Raw genomic sequence first — 21,904 nt, forward strand, 5'->3', positions numbered from 1 at the left:
TTTTTCCATATTATGCAATTTTAAATAGATTATTAGAACCCAAATCTTTCAATCCTGCAATTCTTAAATTCTGTTTAAGAAGGAATTAACTTTTAAAGATTTACTATGGCAGGGAAATACTTAAATCCCCTTGGGTCTAGTTGATATATAAGAGCAGGAGTTAAGAATCAGTGGCTGTCCAGATGTTCTTGAGTTCCAGCTGTCATCATCCTTGACCATTAGGCATATTAGCTGGGCCTAATGGGAAATAGTCCAACAATAATTGGGGAGCCAGTTTTCCCATCCCTGCTTTAGAGTCTGAAAAGATGCAAAGCAATGCTTTAAATAAAATCAGAAAAGTGGAAGATATGACTTTAAGAGCAATTCCATGAAATGCAAGTGGATGGGGACTTTGATGAAAATTATAGAATTTCAGTTTCCTAATTCTTGTACGTACAAGGTACTACAACAGAGTATCTATTGCATGGGTCTTAAACAGACAAGTTTTTGGGCCTTTACTGGCCCAAAAAGGACCTAATTTTCCCCCACTCCTATTAGGGCCAGCTCTGGGGTGTATTGGGGCCATGTGCATCTATTTGCTGTGGCTCCTGGGTGAACAGCTCCAGGGCGGCCCCAATCCGCCTTTTTTAAGTGGTCTGTTTTGCCCCCAAATCTACTCAGATTAGACATTATTGTCTTCCAAAATCATGTTTTATTACAGAAGTCACACAGAACTAGACCTAAAGGGTAGGTCTGTATGACAACATGACTGAAGAGCTCTAAACCGAGTTTCATGTATATTTCAACAAACACATAGCTGGAACAAAAACTGTCCCATCAGATCTTTTGCATTTGTATTGGTACTATTTTCTGCAAACAAGAAGAGCTGACAGGTTCCACAAGTGAAGTTGTACTTCCTGACTTTGGATGTTTGAATATTGTGGAAGACTCTTTTTTCTGCACCCACAAACACTGCTGTAACTGTGAGGAACTTTTCTACCATGCATTACACTGGAATTCTTACAGAGATATCCCAAAATATTCCAGATTAAAGAACTCATTTTTTAAAAAAATGTCCTGAATGAGAAATAAAGAGAAAATTTGAATCACAAAAGAGGGAAGAACATGTTTAGCAATGATCATTTTTAATAGAAGAGGAAAGGAGTTGTTTTAGTAAACTGGATTTTTGTAAACTGTTTTACTTTTCTACCTTGTTCGGAAAAAATGCAATGTTTGTTCCTCTGCTTCTGGGATCATTATGTTGAAGAGCCAAGGGGCTGGATCTATATTGTGACTTTTGATCATTTATGTAGGGCAAGAGGAGAATGGATGATGATGATGATGATGATGATTTATTTATTTATTTATTTATTTATAGCCTGCCCAATCACAAGCAATTCGGGCGGGTTACAGCAATAAAAATACAGAGAATACAATAAAATAAAATACAATAAAATAAGATAAAAGACAGTGATGTAAGTCACAGAAATTACAGCTACACCTGATGGAACTGGGCCTGTCTTTTTCACTCCCTCCCAGGTCTGATGATGACAGTAGGTACGGAGGGAGGGTTCTTCTTCTTGAGGCAGGAATTTTATTTTAATTAATTTTAATTTAATTATTTTCATTAAATTTAAGGGAAGAATTGGTGGACAGAGCGACTTGAGTCACAGTAAATGGGGAGAGGAACTAGGTAGGGAAGGCCTGCCGGAAGAGATCCGTCTTAAGAGCCTTCTTAAAGGCTGTAAGAGTAGAAATGTTGCGGATCTCCTTCGGCAGGTCATTGTATAGCTTCGGAGCAGTGTTGGAGAAGGCCCTCTGGGTAACTGAGGTTAGTCTAGATTTTTTTGGATGAAGTAGATTCTTCCCCGAGGACCTTAGAGTGCGGGATGAACAGTACGGAAGAATGTGTTCCCTTAAGTATTCTGGACCCAAGCCATGTAGGGCTTTAAAGGTAATCATCATCAACACCTTGTACCTTGTCCAGAAACTAATTGGCAGCCAGTGAAGGGATTTCATAACCGTTGTTATGTGATCATTACGAGAAGTACCTGTAATTAACTTGTCTGCCATATTTGTACAAGTTGAAGTTTCCGAACTTGGCATGAGCGTAGCCTCATGTAGAGTGCATTACAGAAGTCTAATGGAGAAGGGACCAGTGCATGTACTACTGTTTCAAGGTCTCCCAGTTCCAGGAAGGGGTGCAGCTGGCGTATCAGCCGAAGCTGATAACAAGTGCTCCTAACTGTCACATTCACCTGAGCTGGTAAAGCGACGAGTCGATGAGCATCCCCAAGCTGCGGATAGAGTCTTTCAGGGGAAGTGTGACCCCCCCATCCAAAATTGGCTGACATAACTCCATATCCGGGCTCGGGTTTCCTATAACGAGTACCTCCGTCTTACCTGGATTCAGCTTGAGTCGGTTTTCTCTCATCCAGTCCATTACTGCCCCAAGACAGGCATTCAGAGAGGAGATGCCATCCTTAGTCACTGCATCAGTCCGAGACATAGAGAAATATATTTGGGTGTCCTCAGCATACTGATAACACCCTGGCCCATGTCTTTGGATGATATCACCCAGTGGCTTCATGTAAATGTTAAACAGCATGGGAGACAGGATGGCGCCCTGGGGGACACCAAATTTTAGCTCTCTTTTAGAAGAACAACTGTCTCTCAGCGCCACTATCTGGAATCTACCCGAGAGGTAGGAACGGAACCACTGTAGAACAGTGCCTCTGATACCCAACTCTCTCAGGCATTCCAGAAGGGTGCCATGGTCTGTGGTATCGAAGGCCACTGAGAGGTCTAAGAGTACTGAAATACGAGATGTTCTTATTTGTTACTTTGAAAAGGCTCTTCCATCTTTACGTGTTCATTTTCATGTTTACATGGATGTTTAACACATTTGTGAAGAAGATTCAGTCTCTCTTGGAATGTTTGTAGTTAAAAACGTAAATTCAACGTAATTTGAATTCAAGCTAACAGAAGGCTTCAAGTGATCAGCTCATCCATAACAGTCATATGCCAAGCTCCAGATAGTTGCTTCAAACCAAAATATTTGGGTAAACCAAAACAACAGAAATGTATTGCAACAAGTCATTCATTTTTCCTCTTACTAGTGCCATAATCCTGTTGACTTCTGCACTACAGTCATCCGTCCATATTTGTGGATTTGATTATTCACGGATTTCATTAATATGTTCTCTCTAGGACTGTCTAGGTCCTCCAGTGCAACTCTGTGGTCAACTTTAACTAAAAGTTGCACTGAAAGACCATTTGTAGCTACTCCAGTGCCATTCTATGGTCAATGTATGTTGGACATTGACCACAGAGTTGCACTGGAGGACCTAGCGATTCCTAGAGAGGTGTCCTCTCAGGTAAAAACGGTGTTTTTGTTATTTGCGGTTTTTCCATATTCATGGGGTCTTGTTCCCCTAACCCTAGCGAATATGGAGGGACAACTGTGGTTTCATGTTGAAATCTAGAATTGTATGAAGAAGATTAGGCTGGAAAAGCACTCCTGTGCCTAAATATGTACTGCTGCTTCTGCAGTAGTCTATAAACTATCATACATTCAAATGCAATTTCTATTACTTGGCAAGACTGTCTAGATATTCTGTCTTTTTTAGTTGCAGTTCTATTACAAGGAATTGCTAGTGAGCAGCATTGCCAAGGCTGCTTTTTTCTTGTTGTTTCATCTTGTTCTTACAATTTTCTTTCCTTCTGTTCTGCATTTTAATAAAATTAATAAGTTGTTATAGGGGCGAGTAGGAAGTATGAGAGGAATACTAGTATATATTAGTCCAATAGGGCTAGGACAAACCTGCTGAATACAAGTTTACTGACATTCCTGTTCGTTGCTAATGGGTACCTTGGTCATTCTTCACCAGTCCCCCTACATCCCATGCTGATATATGTGTTACTTTTCTAATGACCTGCAGTAGATTTGCATATGCTTTCTATGTTGCATCTGATGATATTGCTGTTGTCAGCATGGACATGCTAAAGACCTATACAGCCACTGTATTCTGGGCCTACACATGGTATCACACATCATAGCTTTATGTAGTCACTGCATTGCTTTATTTAGTGATTTACCAGCTCATGCAATGGATGTCTGTGTAGAAATACCTTGCTATGCATTAATCCATAATACACTACCAAGTGTGAGCAATGATGTATTTGTCAAGAAGCAATTGTCGTTGTGTGCAACAAGCAGCGCTTCTTGGAAACTCTGTGTTGTCTTGCTTTCTCTGATTCACTTTCTGCCTGTCCTTTCATCTGCTGTCCTAATCCAGGATCCAGATCAGCTAACCCTGCTGGTGGTAAGAAACTCTTTTTTCCTGTTTTTACCCTGTTTCCATGTCTTTCCTGTCTTTCCTGTTACTGTTTTTAATGGTTTAAGGATATTTGCTCTCTTTACCTCCCTCCCAGAGGTTGAAATGATAGTACTATTAAAACAAAAAATCAGTGGTGCTTTTGGCAAATACCCTAAGTTACTTTGTTGAACTACCTGTGCCACAAATAGAAGATTTCTTAATTGCTGTGACTTTAATATCAAACTATGCTGGTCCCCCTCTCCCATTCACTTGTACTGGCTTTTGTGAGATTAAACCAACATTTGTAAAGAAGTTTGGTTTTTATAGAGCAAAGGACATTATTGTCACTTACACTGCACAGAAAGTCCCGAGAGCATTTCCTGATTTTTTCTTTCTGTATTTTAAACTACTGACTAAAGTTTTAGAGTATTTTTAGCCAATGTGTTTTTTGCTTTCATTCCATCATTTTTCTCATGTATAGTTGTGAGAACTGGACAGTGAAAAAACTGATAAGAAAAGAATCAACTCATGTGAAATGTGGTGCTGGAGGAGAGTTCTATGGAAACTACAAACTGCAAACAACAACAACAACAACAAAAAAAACAAATTAATGAGTTCCAGAGAAAATCAAGCCTGGACTGGCCCTAGAAGCCAGAATGATTCTTTGGCCAGATTATGAGACAATATGACTCATTAGAAAATACTATAATGCTTTGTAAATTGGGAAGAAATAGGAAAAGAGGAAGACCACATTACAGGTGGATAGACTTAATCAAGGAAGCTGCAGCCCTGATTTTGCAGGACCTAAAAAGGGCTATTGGTGATAGGATCTCTCAGAGTTCTCTCAGTTATAGAGTTGAAAGTTGAAACTGACTTGATTGAAATTAACAACATCTTTTTTACTACGGAGTAGGGATAGGGTGCAAAGCCCTGCAATAAATCAAAAACATGTTTTGGGAGGAAGATGTGTATACAAAATAGGAATGTGATCATTTATTTGGTCATGGGTTAGTTTATAGTATGATTTAGCACAACACTTGTATGCACATTTATTCAGACATAACCACTATCTTGTTCTATGGAATTTACTCCCCTAATCAAAGTGCTTTGGAATTTCAGGTTCAAAAGATGAAAAGGAATTTGATAATCTTTGCAACTGCCTATAGAGAAGGAAAGCAGCCTGTTCTGTTGAATGCTTTCTTGATACTTTTTACTAAAATGTTTTAAGAGTTTTAAAAATAATGAAATGTTTAATGTTTGCTCATCCAATAAGACAGGAAGGATAGGTTTATGGTACAGTTTCCTTAGGTGCTTGGAGAGCCCTCTCAAAGGAAAGCTTCATTAAGCAGATGTGCAAGATGAGAAATACTGGGACCTATAAATGCAAAATCAAAGGTCCACAAAATCCTGCAGCTAATTTGCTGAGGATGAAGAGGGATAACAGTGGCCAATTCCCTGGCAAGGTGAACTGCTTTTGCAGATGTATGTTGTGATAATGGAGAAAACTAGCCTGAAATTGCAGGTGTGAGAGTGAAATTTTACCTCACTTGCTGCTGTATTTCACTTGCAACTTTTGGATCCAGCCCAGATTTAAACATTTGAGTTGGGCTTGTTGGGACCCCAAAGTCAATTTGCTACTCAAATGTCAGTGAAAATTGTGGTTTAGGAAAGGAGATAGTATTTTCCAAGGTAATATGTAAGCTTATCTCTTACATCTGCTTATTATTTAAGGGAACTAGCTCCCATCACTCAGTTATCATCTTCAAATCTTTCATCTTTATATGACAATAACCAGGTGTTTTTATTAATTTATGGTCAGATTCTGGAATTCTCTGCCCTGTTCTAATCTAATTGAAACTTCTATTGCTTATAATTGAATTCATATGAAGTTTATTGTTTTGAGTTACTCAAAGTGATTTGTATTTACCTGTGGTTCCTTTCTAGCTGGGAGTCGATCCAGCTCCCCAGGGAAGTTGTTAGGAAGTGCATACGGTGGACTGAGCAGTGGATCGTCCAGAGGACACCCAGTGCCATCATCAGCTGACAAACGCAGCAAAGTCCCTCGAAGCCAAGGATGCAGCCGAGAGACCAGCCCAAACAGGATAGGTCTAGGTAAGATTCTCCGTAGTGATGGTATGGAACCCAGAGCCTGTTTTTTTGTTTGTTTTAAACTGAGTATTGGCAAAAGCAGTTGTAGTAGAAAGGTAACATTGCATATAGGTTTACCACATTAAAGTTTTGGCTGTGATTCCCACCACATAACATTGTATATTAGTAGAACTATAGGACCTAGATGGAAGCTAGCAGGAGTCAGGGGTTAATTTAAATTTTCTATGTTTAATTATGACTTCAATTTGAGTATAATCCTTGTTTTAAATCAGTGGTTTAAGTTCTGTTGCCAGTCATAAGATTTGATACTATCCTGTGACTTTAGATGTATTCCATGGAGCATAAAATCGAATCATTACCCATGGAATATTTGTTGATAATTTTGGTAATTGCAAACATTTCCTTCCCTAGTCATATCACATTTTTCTCCTTTAACTCCCTTTTCAAAGTATATGTTTATGCTCAAAAATTGCACTTACGTCTGTCAAGTTACCTATTCAACTTATTCTGTTTTCCCTCCAAGGAACCTACACTAGTACTATGGTGCATGTCCCATAACACTTTTTAAACAGGTGTCCTGTAAACAAAAACATTTATGATACATAGCTATACACCCATAGGCAGCCTTCTTATATGTAAAATTTGGTAGCCCTGGCAAATCTCAATTTGAAAATAGAAGTTACAGTTTGCAAATTTTCATTGTGAAACTAGAACATGCTGGCCAGGATTGGAACTGTGTTTTCCCAATAAACAGGTGGGCTAGGATTGAGTAATCAGTTCTACAATCAGCCATCAGGACTTCAACAAATAAGAGAAGAATTGGGGAGGCAGGAGGAGAAACAAGTATTCTGTCAAAGCTCAAGCTGTAGGGTTGAATGGCAAAACCAAAGAGATACAATTCTGGGTGGAAACTTCAGATGAGATCTAATGAGTGGCATAGGAATGGGTTGGGGAGAGAGAAGGGGCAGAAAGCTTTGTAGTAATGCAAAGGGAAGCTTACCTATCTGTAGATCTCCAGGGAGATACTCCACAGTTATATGCACAAAGAGGCAAGGCAATATAGAGATTGGGAAATCAAGATTAAACAGGCAATTATATAATAAATAAATAAATAAATAAATAAATAGATTATTTTGCCAGAATCAGGCCATGGGTAGTGCAGTCATAACAATGTGAAACTTACACATGGTCTTTTGTTAGCCAATCAAGCCAAGAAAAGTACAATGTGCAGTCAAGTTGAGCTTGGATGAACTACAGTTAAGACACTCACAGTTTCTTGTTGGCTTACCAATCCTGACTATTTGAGAGCCAAAAACAAAGATGCCCAATTGATTAGTTTTACATACTTGTGTGAAGGGAAAAATAGTGAGAGCATAACCAGGCTGCATGTATCAACTTAATTGCTTATTTACTGTAAATCAAAATAAATCAGGAATCCTTTTATATAGTGATGTATGAACATCACCTTGATTCCAAGATTCATGCTTCCTCTTTCATAGCAGTATATTACAAACAATGTCTTATTCCTGTTACCTGTGCCGCAAGTGCACAGGTGTTACCTGTGCCACAAGTGCAACTCAAAGATGGGTTTGTGGGGAACGGGTTATATAAGGGAATGATGCTCTAGTTGTTTAGTATTCATCTTCAGTCAATATTCCATATGCACAAAGTGAAACACTCTATGCTATTTTATATGACATTTTTAAGCTGCACTGTTGAATGGGGTAGTTGCCTTTTTATTTTATTTTATTTTATTTTTAAAAGTGGCAACTTGAGACATTCTTCTTGCTCTCTAGGAATTAAATAAATAAATAAATTCAGAACTGTAAATGTACATCCATTCCATATGCAAACCTGCATATGTGAAATTGTCTTAAAGTCATATTGCTAAATTCCTACTAAACATATATTTCATCTGTCTCTCCAATGTAGACAACTTTCCCACGATGCTTCTTTTCACCTCAGTAGTTTGGCATGCTTTTTGTTTCTGTTAGTCTAAGCTTTCCTTCCAAATAAGATCTTCTGATCCTTTAGCACTAATTAGGACTGTCTGCCAGGCAGGCCTCTCAGGTGTACTGATTTGTAAGAACAAAAAGTGCAACTTGGCATGCATTTCACTTGGTTTGTGCCAAGCCAGAAGCCAGAATGGGTGACTGCTGCCAGTGATACTTACTAATGTCAATAATGACCGTGAATGTGACTTTCCTGTCTGAGCATTGTGTCCTCATTAAACTTGTGTTCACCTTCTCTGAAACCCTCCATGCTGCATGCTAGCACGGAGCAGCCGTATCCCCCGACCCAGCGTGAGTCAGGGGTGCAGCCGCGATACCAGCCGTGAGAGCAGCCGAGATACAAGCCCTGCTCGGGGCTTCCCTCCACTTGGTGAGTACCAGTAGGCACTGGAGCTTCTAGGGGCCCTTCCCGCTTCACCTTCTTATCGCCTAGTTAAGACATCACTAGGTGGAATGAGCTTGTTTTCTTTACTCTCTCTCCCCCTATTTTTTAACCACACACCCCCTTTCTGATCCCTACATTTCCTCCGTTCCTTTCTGCATGCTGAAATCCTGCTTTTCTTTAATATGAAGGCCCATTAGTTTAAAACCTATTTAATGGTTTCCAAATTTTGCAGGAGTATTTGAACATTGGTTTTGGTAAATACAACCATTCTGAAAGCAGCTAGCTTGCACTCTTGGAAGGAAGGGTGGTGTTATCATAAAGTATGACAGTTTCAATATAATGCAATAAAGATTTGGCCTGGAAGGAAGAAATTTAAACAGTGTCCCTGTAATTTAATTTATTTATTTTTTACTTTTCACTGTATCCTGTGGCCTGTATGCATGCCATATCATGGCTTTTATGCCAGGCTAATTCTTTACTGCTCTCTAATTACAGTAAAAAGATCCCTTATTTTAAAGTGTTGCTCCTCAATTCATAGAGCACAATATATGCATCCTAATTTCACAACACAGGAGTTCCACAGTCACTCTTTAAAAAAACCAAACCTGAATCTGCTGCCTTTGTCCAAGTAGAAGTTAGTTTTCCAAATCAGTAACATGAAACTTCGCTTTTTTATATTTTATGCTTCTTTATGTATTGCTGACTAAATAGTTGCATGACATATTCTGAAGAAACCTTTCCTCCAATCTGAGCACCCTATCATCTTAAAAGGCAAGAATATATTTCTATATATGCATCCAAGCTTGGCATAAAACCCAATTATCAGTTCGAAGTGTGACATAAGGTACTTTTTATTCAAATCAAAGCAGTGTGCAAAGACTGTATAATTTTTACTGGTAGATTTCTTTGTAGCATATCACAAAAGATATGTAAAGAAAAAGCTATATACTATAAAGTCTGTAGTGACAATTCTAGCAGTATCTGCTCAGTACCTCTTGGGCTTTCAGAGTGGAGGAAAAAATCTCATGAACATGAAGTGGAGGAAAAAATCTCATGAACATGAACATAATGTCTTGCTTTGTATAATGTCTGCAGAGGCTAGCTTTTAATAATGCTGATGCAATAATACTGTATGAAAAAACACTTGACATATATAAATTGAGTTTTGCTAGGGAAGGTTGGGGAATTGAGGGAGGGCAGAGGTTCTAAGAGAATTGTAAGCGACCATTTATTTGACAATTTATTCTGTTCCATTCTTCCTGTTAGAAAGCACAGAGCAAGGTATATGGGCAACTCCCTCTAGTCTCCAGCCCAGACATTGATCAATTTATACTTGTTCAGTTCTAGCGGTGCTAGATCATAATGGAGCACTCTATTTATACTTGACATGTGTATAAATGTAATAACAGACAGTAAATGAGATTTATGTGCTATAAATCAGAAACAGTTTAGCACCAGTCCAACTCGGTCTACAGTGGTGCCTCGGGTTACGAAATTAATTCGTAACGCGGCCGCTTTCGTAACCCGAAAAGCCTTCGTAAGCCGAATTGCCATAGGCGCTAATGGGGAAAAGCCGCGATTCCGTGCAAAAAAGCCGAAAAAAGCACCAAAAGTTTTTTCGTAACCCGAAAAAACATTCGTAACCCGAAACAATAATTTCCTATGGGATTTTTTCGTATCCCGAAAATTTCGTAACCTGGGTATTTCGTATCCCGAGGTACCACTGTACTTTAGTTTTTTCTCTTCTTCTTTAATCCCCCTGGGTTGGCTAGTGTGATTGAAATTTATAAAGCAAGAATCCATACCCAGGAATCTGGTGTCACTTAAGATATAACTGGTGATTCCAAGTATGCTCTGTGCACTCGAGGGTTTTTTTAAAAATCCATTATAACAATATAGTCAGCTACCTGTGGCATAGAAGACAAAGATGAAGGATGCTGCTGGTACTGGTCCCCTTGTCATTCAGGAACAAAATGTGTTTGCATTATACACTTAGCATGGGTATCCAAGGCCTTGTTCCCACTTACAGAGAATTTGGTGTCTGATCCAAACTAAAGAATCGACACAAAAATAGTTCCTGGTTCCCACTAAGTTTGTGCTGATTCTACCAATTCGGATCAGGAACCTTGGCCTCTCCTAGCCCAGACTGTCCTCGGCCCAGTCTCCTTATGGCTACTTCTGGCCTCCTTCGGCCTGCAACCGGCTTCGCCAGCTTCTCTGTGGTCGGGGAAGCTTGCAGAGAAACCTCCCCAGCTTCTCTCCACCCTTCTTTCCAGCTTCCCCCTGACCTTCTTCCATTCCCCGCACCCGGGAAAGGTGGAAAGGAGGTTTCAGGAAGGCCAAAGAGAAGCCGGTGGCCCAGGTATGGAGAGGAAGGGAGGCTGGTGACGGGGAGATGGCCAGGGCCATTGCAGCTGCCCCCTGTCACTGGCGGCGGAATTGAATCCGCCCCGCCTAGTTACCACTTGGGCTGGGGCAGAATCGAATCCGCCTGTGGTTCCCACTGGGATAAATTGATTTACTGGTATTTGAGAATAAGTCGATTCATCCCAAAAAACACCCCTTTAACTCTTTTTTGAAGTGTGTTAAATGGATAAAAACCATGCCCCCCCTTCTGAATCGCTTCAATGATTTGAATTAAGTGAGAATCCACTTAATTTAAACCACAGTTTAAACCATAGTAGGAACAACCCCCAGAATATAGTCTCCCTCCACATTCGCGGGTGTTAGGAGACCCCCCCGGAAACCATTTACAGGGTGGGAAGAGCGGGGGAACAGGAATGCTCCTTTCCTCCACCCCTCCCACCTTGGAAATGCCAGGAGAGAGGCTTTCTCGGGTGGGAGAGGTGGAGGAATGGAGCACTCCTTTCCTCAACCTCTCCCACCCTGAAAAGTGTCCCTCAGGCCTTTCCAGGGTGGCAGGGGCTCAGGGGAAAGGAGCAGTCCCTTCCTCCGGCCCCTGCCACCCTAGAAGGCTTGGGAGAATAATCCCTCAAGCCTTTCCAGGGTGACAGGGCCCTTGCCGCCCCCCCCCCCAACCCTTTCTCAATATGATCGCTCTGTGGACTGTCCAGGGAGTGATCGAGCAAGGAGAGGCAGGAGGAGCCTCCACCCCACCATGGTCCTTTCCCTGCCTGATCACTCCCTGGGCTGCTCACAGAGCAATTATGCAGAGAAAGGGTGTCGGAGGGTGGTGGCTCCTCCTCCCTTTCCCTGCTGGATTGCTCCATGGCCAGCCAGGAAAGGGATGCGAGTTGGCTCCTGGGCTTTTTCTCTCAAGGGGAAAAGCCTGCTAGAGAAGAAGGAATGCCCACATTAGTGGTCTTGACCTCACAAATAATCAAAACCACAAATCCCAAGGCTGCAGATGTGGAGGGAGGACTGTATACCAAGTATAGAGACTATAGAATAAATTATGGCTGCTTAATAGGCTCAGAGCACTTTATGTAACCTATGTATTTTAAAATCTGATAAATTCACATTTTTCTGATTTTAGTGGCTTGCACTTCGTATACCTAAGATGTTGACTTTGGTATCTATTCTATTATCTTTCTAAGAGATCTCATTGATGTTTATCACACTATACTCTTAAAGTGCTACTATTCCACTTTGACTCCTCTAGCTGCCTCCTGTTGCATTCTGGGATTTGCAGTTTTAAGGAGGAGTATTTAGAATTCTCAGGTATTCTAAATACCCCTCCTTAAAACTGCCAGTCCCAGAATGCAACAGGAGGCAGCTAGAGGAGTCAAAGTGGAATAGTAGCACTTTAAGAGTATAGTGTGATAAACATAGTTTGATCCATTGCATATTCTTGGTCTAAATTTCGAGAGTTTATCTACCTGGTTTTTTTTTTTAAACTGTACATTTTTATGACTGAGAGGATTTCTTTAGGACTTTAGTGGGAAAAGAAAGTTCAAGAAGGGATACCCTCCAGCATTTCACAGATGAAAACTGGGACATGTGTGCTCAAGTAACATCAGAAGGTGGTCAAGATGACATATGTTATTAATGACAAAGAAGAGACAAACTAGGAGAGGCTGCACCAGTTTGTTTTTACCTGAGCTTCCTGGGAAGAGCAAGATTCTGCCCTCTCCTCTATTCCTGAGTTGAGTGCATTTGTACTTGGAGCTTAGTTGGCAGTACAGTGGTACCTCGGGTTACGAAATTAATTCGTTCCGCGGCTAATTTCGTAACCCGAAAAACCTTCGTAAGCCGAATTGCCATAGGCGCTAATGGAAAAATAGCTCTCTGCTGCCCTCCGGTGGCGGAAAATAGCGCCGAGGTTTTTTCGTAACCCGAAGAAACCTTCGTAAGCCGAAACAATAAATCCCTATGGGATTTTTTCGTAACCCGAAAAATTCGTAACCTGGGTAATTCGTATCCCGGGGTACCACTGTAATTGAAGTAAACTGGGGACAAAGGTGGAAAGTGGGACAATCGAGAATTAATCAAGATGTCTCTGCTAAATCAGGTCAGTTGGAGGGTACAAAAAGGGGATGCTGCCCATAAGAGGTTTCAATAGAGATTTCCTCTTTCATATTTTTCTTTCACTTTGGTATATAGCACAGTTGAGATACTCTGCTTGTTTGCTGTTCTTTCACTACTCTTGCTGTGGGAGTTTTGATGAGATATAAGATCTTTCTAGTAATGGATGGAGTACTGACAAAATTATTAGCTGAAAAAAGTAACAGCTGACTGGCAGTTTCTCAGTAAGCTAGGACATGTACTAAAATGTACTGTAATCAGCAGTACTAATGCTAAAAGAACATCTTTCATCCCTCTCAATTACTGCTAGAAATGAATTACTAATTCACATTCTAGCAATTCAAAAGAAAGCACAGGTATTTTTTTCTATTACATCGGGACCTTAGTAGCTTTATTTTATTTTATTTATAGTTCAGCTTTGTACATATCACATAAAAAAGACATGACTACAGTTACTAAAATAAAGAGTTGAATATGTGTTTTTCTCTGCTTTTCTACTTTTCAAAATGAATAACAATAACAACAAAAAGGAAATGTAGAGCTACCATCATAAATATGAGTCCTGACTGTTTTGATTGGTAGAACAAAATTATAGTTTATTAAGTAGTCCACCATAGCAATGTTTGGGATGCGCAGACTCTAATGCAGTGGCTTTCAGTCTTTTTTCATCTTACATTCTCACCATCATCAATCAAAGAACTGGATCTTACCATGCAATTAAAAAAAAAAACACCCTACTTTTTATTATAACATTTATACTTTCATAGACACTCGGTTGTTATATTGATAATTTATGGAAAGCTGGGAGGTAGAGGGAATGGGACTAGAACAATTGTTTCTGCTAAAATGCACAAAAGTCACAGATTGAATCATCTATGGTAGATGGGGTCAACAGGAAAATGGTACATTACCCTTGCAACAGGACATGGGAATTAGGGAGAATAATTGTAATTGTTATGAAAGCCCTTATGGGATTGTGTTATTATTTTATTACATTTTATTTTGATTGTAACCCATCCTGATCCTCCGGGGAGAGGCGGGCTAATAATAATAGTCTTTTGGTTCAAAACTATAGACCAATATCGCTTTTAAATGTTGATTATAAGATCTTTGCGATGATACTAGCTGAGAGATTTAAAATTGTGCTGAATAACGTGATAAAAGGGATCAAAGTGGCTTTTTACCAGGACAGCAAGCAAAAGATAATGTTAGAACAGTGATTAATATCATAGAGTATTATAATAAGAACAAACAAAAAAAGTCAGCTTTAATGTTTATTGATGCCGAAAAAGCCTTCGATAATCTGAAATGGGAGTTCATGATAGAAGTGTTAAAAAGAATGAAAGTAGGGGGCTGGTTTTTAGGATGTATAAAGCAAATTTATAACCAACAATATACCCAATTAAAAATAAACGGAGAGAAATCGGAGGAATTTAAAATATATAAAGGTTCCAGACAGGGATGCCCCTTATCCCCACTATTGTTTATCTGCACAATAGAGGTATTAATGAACACTATAAGGAACAACAACAAGATTAAAGGAATTAAAATAAAAGGGAAAGAGAAAAAAATACTTGCTTTTGCAGATGATATGGTGTCAATAGTAGAGAAACCTAGTCAAGGAGTTGTCTATCTAATGAATGAACTAAAGGAATTTGGAAGATTCGCTGGATTAAAGATAAACAAAGAAAAGACTAAATTATTAATTAGAAACATCAAGAAGGAGGAAGAAGAGAAATTGATTAACAAAACGGGTTGCAAGGTGACCAAGAAGGTAAAATATTTAGGAATATGGTTAATGAATAATAACTCGAACTTATATGAAAACAATTATAGAGGGAAATGGGAAGAAATAAGACATGATCTGATAAAATGGAATAATCTGAACCTGTCAATCCTAGGAAGAATCGCTCTTATCAAAATGGCAGTGCTGCCTAAACTTATGTTTTTGTTTTTTAATTTGCCAATTATTACTAAAGAAGAGATAATAAAATACTGGGAAAAGGATTTAAGGAAGTTTGTCTGGAGAGGAGGGAAAGCAAGGATAAAATGGGCTGTTCTAAAAGATAGCAAAGATAGAGGAGGGGGAGTGCGTTACCAGATTTAAAATTATATATGTGGGCCAGCAAATTATGCTGGATCCAAGATTGGATAAAATTAGAAAATACAGATCTCATGAATCTTGAAGGAGCTGATTTAAAATACAGTTGGCACGCATATCTTTTTTATAAAGATCAGATAACACATAAAATGTTTAAAGATTTTTTAGAACATCCTATAAGAAAATCACTTTTTTAAACATGGGTTAAAGTGAAGACAATGTTTTACAACAAAATACCACTGTGGATATCAAGTCAAGAAGCCTTTAGATATAAGCAGAATTTAGAGCAAAAATGGTTGACATATAATGACTTGATTAGAGTGGAAAAGAAAGGAAAAATAAAGCTTAAGGACTGGGAAGAAATGATCGCAGAAGGAGCTAAAATAAACTGGTTCGAACACGCACAAATTAAAGCAAAATATAAAAAAGATGTAAAGGAATTTGGGATTGAATTAACAGTAAATGAAATAGATTTAGTATGGTGGAGAACGAAGGAAAAGAAAATATCAAAATTTTATAAAATACTTCTTAAGAGGACTTTAGAGGAAGAAGTAATTAAAAACAACATGGTGCGATGGGCACAAGATATAGGACATCCAATTGAATATGAAGCTTGGCAAAAAATCTTGGGATAAAACAAATAGGTTTACCGCTTCGCAAGCTTTAAAAGAAAATCACTTTAAAATCACAAACAGGAGGTATCTTACACCAATAAAAATGAAAAAAATCTACAAACTACGGGACTTGAAGTGTTGGAGATGTAAAAAAAATGAAGGGACGTTTTTCCACATGTGGTGGTCATGTAAAAAGATCAGTAAATTTTGGCATAAAATTCATCAAGAAATGCAAAAAATTTTTAGGTGTACTGTAATATTAATCTTATACCAGAACTATATCTATTGAATATGCTAAAAGGTATTGACAAAAACATAGAAAAAAAGTATTGGAGACTGTTCTTGTACCTGATAACGGCAGCAAGATTAATTATTGCTCAGAATTGGAAGATTAATAAATCTCCAAGCATAGAAGATTGGAGATTTAAAATACAGGAAATGAAAGAAATGGATAGGCTTACAAGACTGATAAATAACAGATCGGAGGAAGAATGGAAGAAAGAATGGAATCCAGTGATAAAATATTTGGAAAAATCTTTTGATATAAAGGAGAATTTATTGATACTTTAATAATAAAAAAGTAAGAAAGAAGGTATTTTGTAAGGAATATACTGAGAATATACTGTAAGTTGAGAACAATAATTGGAATTAAGGATACTATTTTTAGTAAAATTATTTTGTATTAGAATAGACGCACGCTTACATAGTGTGTAATATCCTATCTTCTATCTTATATGATGCCTTTTACTTTTTTCAAGTATAAAAATTACTTTTGTATGTCTAGTATCCAACTTAAATAAAATCATCATCATCATCATCATCTCATCTAAATTATTCCCCTATTAGTGGCACATGTCCCACTGGTTGAGAACCACTAGTTTAGAGGATGATCTGAAAAAGTTTTGAGGAAGCCGGAGCCAAAATAAACCCGAACTTCTCAGTCTCATTTGAAGGTTACAAAGGCCCGAGACAGAGGGCCAAAAGGGGCATAGCGGCAGCAATACTAGGGTTCTGGACCATGCAGCAACTGCATGGTCCAGAACCCTAGTATGTAATGGCGCCGGCCTGATGGTGGCATCCCATCCACAAGGGCGCTGCCATCTTGATATCAGGGACGCACAGCATCCACATGTCACTGTGTGTCTGTTACATCACGAGTGCACCATTTGCGCACTCGTGACATCCACCCAGCAACTGAAAAAGAACCAGTTTTTTCTGGGTTCTTTTTACTCCGGAGGGACGCTGCGTGGTTTGGTGGCTGCGTTGTCCTGGACAATAACAGGCCGCTGCCAGGGGTGCCCTTTTGGGGTGGTCTGTCCCAGGCCAAAGCTTCTCCATACTAACAGTGCCATTGTCTCATCCTTTCATCAGTACTTAATGGTGAGCTTTGAAGGTGGGCAAAGTGTAACTGTTACATTACAGAAGGAAGCTTTGCTTTGAATTGCCTGGCAGTGCAGAAGCATGGGGAAATACCTCTATTTTTTTCTAGGGTTTAGGCCAGGAGTGGGTAACTGTCAGGGGACAGGGGACCCCATTAACACCCAAGGAAACATTGGCAGACCATGTACACACACACACACACATCACAAAAATAATCAAAAACATTCCCTCCCACAATTGAAGGGGAAGAGGCATTTTTACCACATTTCACCCCCTGCCCAGGTGTTTTAGGCTCAGGAGAGGCCTTTTTTACATCAGGAAGTGACCAGGAACTCAATTTCTGGTTGTTGTATTTTTTTAAAGGCCTCTTCTGAACAATTCAGCCTTGCAGATGGGGAGTGGAGGAAGATTTTGTGCCCCACAATATTTTTCAGTCACTCAAAAAACACCCCCTTACTTGTGCTTCAGTTATTTCCTATAATTAAGACAACAATAAATTTTGATAGTTTTCATGTTAATTTGACATTTCCTAACTCATGGAACCAACTATTTATGATTTTGCCCCCAGACATATAACTATCCAATTAGACATAAATAGTTATGAAAACCTAAATAGGGTGTACTGCAGCAAATACCTGTATAAGATATGTACAATTCTTAATACTTTTGAAATGTAAATTTAAAGCTATATATACTTCCTGACAAAATGAACAACCAATTGTAATACATATTCCTACCGATTTGGGATATTTTTTGCAAGGTATCTCACTACTTTTTAAAGGGAAAGTGGAAGTTTGATTTCTGTTCTGGAAAGAAAAGAGATCATGTGCATTTGTGATCATTCAGATGGAAAGGCTAGATCCAGATGAACTATTAAAGGTACAGCTATGTGTATAATACAAATTTGGTGATTCAGTAGTTTAATTATGTAAACTAAAACTGAAGTACACTTTTCCCAGCCGTGTCTTCTTTCTCTTTGGATAATGCAGGCATGCATAAATACGTTTGATTGAGGATGAATTCTTCGTTTAGCCATTTGGCATTGTATGTAGCATTTTTTTAGCATCTGTCAACATGTTATTATCATACAAATATTTTATTGTCCTAGATTTAAAGGTAAGTATGTTCTGGCCAGATGGCTTTCCTTGCAAATGGTGAATGTCTACCAGTCTGCAGCTGAGAAATTGCCTTATCTTTTCATTGAATGACCAGCTCTCACATATTCATTATAGATGTAAACAAGAAACATCAATGTATTGGAAGAAAGTTAGTGCAGAGATTATTATTACATTAGATTCACACCAGAGAAAATCAATTCTCATTAGAATATATTTTTAAAATGTTGCTAAATAACATTATATTCTGATTTTTTTTTATCTAAAACTTGTTTGATTGATTCAAGCAGGACCTTTCATTGCATCTAGTATCTTTATTTCTTCTGGATCACTATGCATATGTTCCTTCCACCCTTCTGCTATTCATCTGTTTAAAAGCCTAGACAAGCAAGTAACAGATTCAAGACAGTCTCACTTTTGGAATTTTTCTGATCTTTTCCAGTATATTCTGTAACTATTACAGACTGAAAGGTCATCATAACCTCTAATAGTAGCCTGATTTGGGTTAAATAAAAAATGGACTTGTAGAATTTCAATGACCTTGAGAAATCATTTGCTGTTGGATCTCTTACTCAATAGTTGTGCATAAGATCTGGTTTAAGTGATTAGGGGGCGAATCAGATGGACATTAAAGAGTGGCCTCTGGCTGAGATTGGGCTGGCACCATGGCAGCTGGAGAGCCTGCTCCCAAAGCAGGCCACCACCGCAGGTTCCAAGCTGCGCTGGCCTGGAGTCGATTCAAATTGACTCCTTTTTAATCTGGTCCTTTGGACAATAATGCAGCCTCGGTGCAGCTTCCAGCTGCTTTGGGGGTGTGCATCATCTACACAACATACCCTGAAAGCGTCCACAAGCCACTTTATTTGACCCATGCATTTCGGGCTTTGGTGTTAGTTCTTTTAGATCTTTAGGTACTCAGTGTTATCAAGCTACTAATACTAATTGTAGATTGTTTCATATTCAACAGAACATGTGTTATCAGTCCCTAATGATCCAAATCTATTAATTCAAAACCACTTTTTTCCATATTGTAACTGTATGTATAAGTTGTTTGGGCCATATAGTTGTATGAAATGGTACCACTGCATTGAACTGCTGGTAGATTCCACATTCAGACCTTGATGCCTACAGTTAATGGATCACAGTTGTCAGGTGTAGCAAAGATGTTCTTGGCTGAGGCCTGGGATTGCTGCTGCCAGTTAAAATTGATGGATCAGATGGACCAGTATTCTGAATCTGTTTAAGGTAGCATTGTATATTCGAACTGATGGAGATTGGGTAATAAAGGTTGGTGTGTGTATGTTTTGTGTGGGAGGGCTGCTTATAATGTATGAAGTAATGTATGTAACAGAATTAATTTGCCTTTACTGTCTTTTTAATTTTCAGCATTTGGGTAGTTTATCCCTAACTAAAAAATTCCTTTTTATTGACCATGAGTTTACATCTGTGAAAGCGAAAGCTGAGATTTTGTACTTACAAGCACAGTTTCTAATTATTCATTATGGCTCTACCATGGGATTTGGATTGATCACATCTAAATCCTGTTGCTACTGAGTTGATCACTTCATGTTCTCATAGCAATTCTCCTGGATCTGGCAGGTGATTTTGACTTGCCGATCTTGGCTGGAATGCATAAACCTGGAAGTCTTTTAAAAAATTCCTATCGTTTTTCATGCATTGTGTCCTGTAGATGGGAAGGAGGTGGCAGAGGGATGGAGGGCAGGCTGATGTTGGTGCTTCCATGGGGCTTGCACTTGATCTATATAGCTATTCATATGCAAAGCCATTTCCTTTCACTGTGTAACACCAGTGTTGGTATTAAATCATGTGCATCCCCTTTGGATTGTGGCGTGATTTTTTTTTTTTTTGTCTCAAGTACATGTGTGTTAATTCTGTGGGTGTTGCCATTCCTTCTACTTGCAGCCTCTCGACGTCATTCCAGGTCCACTAGTGCTCTCTCCACTGCTGATTCTGTTGGGCAGTCAGGTGAACAAGTGCTAACTGCATGAATCTGCTTCTTAATATCATCTCTTTTTATTGCCATTTTAACATTTGCTTTCACAAATGTCACTCAGCACTTAGCATGTGCTTTCCCCCCCTTCCCACCCACCATAGGATTTCTCTTTGTTTCAACATGCTTTTGTCATTTTGTGTTTTGAATGTATTTCATTTTCCTTTTTTTATGTTGTTCCTGGAAAGGAAACAATGTTAAAATGGCTACCCAGAGCATTGTGATGTAATTTACATATATGTCTGTCAGGTACATTGCATATGTAGTACCAGGATATAGTGGATTCTTTGTACACTCCTCTTGAAAGCAGCCACAGTGACTGTATAGTGTTTCTCAATGCTGCAAATTTCTATTGTTTCATAAATGGCAGAGCTGGTTAGTACCAATAATGATGAGATTCAACATTCACCTGTAGAGTTTTCATTTTAATATCTCACTAATTTCTTATGTAATGCTGCACCATATGAGGTGAGAAGAAATTGCCAGTATCATGTAACTTCTCTCTTTTCTTCTAGAATGACTGGGAGGATGAATAATCCAAGAATGCTTTCTAATGTGGCTTGTTCCTAGACTGTTACATATGAACCAGGAATCATGGTTTTAAATAAACTATTCAGTTACATTTTACAAACCTGTGACACAACTGAAGCTAGTTTCTATACTAATTAAAGTTGATTTTAAACCACAATTCCTGTTTTGTATGGTATGGTGGGCCAGAGATAGTGGAAAGTAAAATTGAATCCTGGTTCATTCCTCCTCCTGGCCATGGGAGTCATGAAGAGGACAGGTTGCATAAACCCAGAGCTTTAGTCAGGCTTCTTTCTTTTCATGTATATAGAATCTGGTGTAGCATTATGTGCATGGCCTGTGCTGTGATGCAAAATGGTAATCGCTAGTAGAAGAATTTGTGTTCAATACAATATTTTATGCTATAACCATGTATTCTACACATAAAACTCTTGCTTTTGGTTTATTTAGCAGGAAGGGTGGTGTTTTCTTCTATTTCTGCATTTAACAATAAGTTTTAAAAACCCACTTGCTATGAACAATATTCCACATTTTGATTGAGAGTTCCTGCATAGCAGGGGGTTGGACTGGATGGCCCTTGTGGTCTCTTCCAACTCTATGATTCTGGGACCAACAATTAGACCCCAGTTTCTTTAACAGATAACTGAGAGGCAAGATAGAGGTAGTAATACACTATATGGACTGCAAAACCAACAACTGAGAGTTCTTTGCTTTCTCTCTTTTTATTGTTTCCAAGTTTTGCAAATGATTTCATGTTGAATAAAAGCCTAGATGCACTGTGTGGTTGACCTAACCATTGCTGAAGCAATAAAAAATTAAGTCATGTAATATTCATTGCATTCACTGCATATTGTCCGGTGACTGCC

The 21,904-nt window shown here is 38.8% G+C and overlaps 1 protein-coding gene across 29 annotated transcripts in view; it reads left to right on the plus strand.

Moving 5' to 3' along the window:
- Positions 1-21,904, plus strand: part of CLASP1 (cytoplasmic linker associated protein 1) — a 249,181-nt gene that overhangs the window by 160,645 nt on the left and 66,632 nt on the right. For 9 of the 29 annotated variants that reach the window (XM_042445044.1, XM_042445043.1, XM_042445053.1 and 6 more), the window contains 4 exons: positions 4,278-4,304; positions 6,243-6,410; positions 8,682-8,789; positions 20,423-20,485. In XM_042445044.1, coding sequence (XP_042300978.1) covers positions 4,278-4,304; positions 6,243-6,410; positions 8,682-8,789; positions 20,423-20,485 — 366 coding nt within the window. The remainder of the gene's footprint in view (positions 1-4,277; positions 4,305-6,242; positions 6,411-8,681; positions 8,790-20,422; positions 20,486-21,904) is intronic. The other 20 variants (XM_042445054.1, XM_042445061.1, XM_042445055.1 and 17 more) reach the window with 4 other exon arrangements.

The sequence above is a fragment of the Sceloporus undulatus genome, chromosome 1 (genome assembly GCF_019175285.1).
Source record: "Sceloporus undulatus isolate JIND9_A2432 ecotype Alabama chromosome 1, SceUnd_v1.1, whole genome shotgun sequence".
NCBI lineage: Eukaryota > Metazoa > Chordata > Lepidosauria > Squamata > Phrynosomatidae > Sceloporus > Sceloporus undulatus.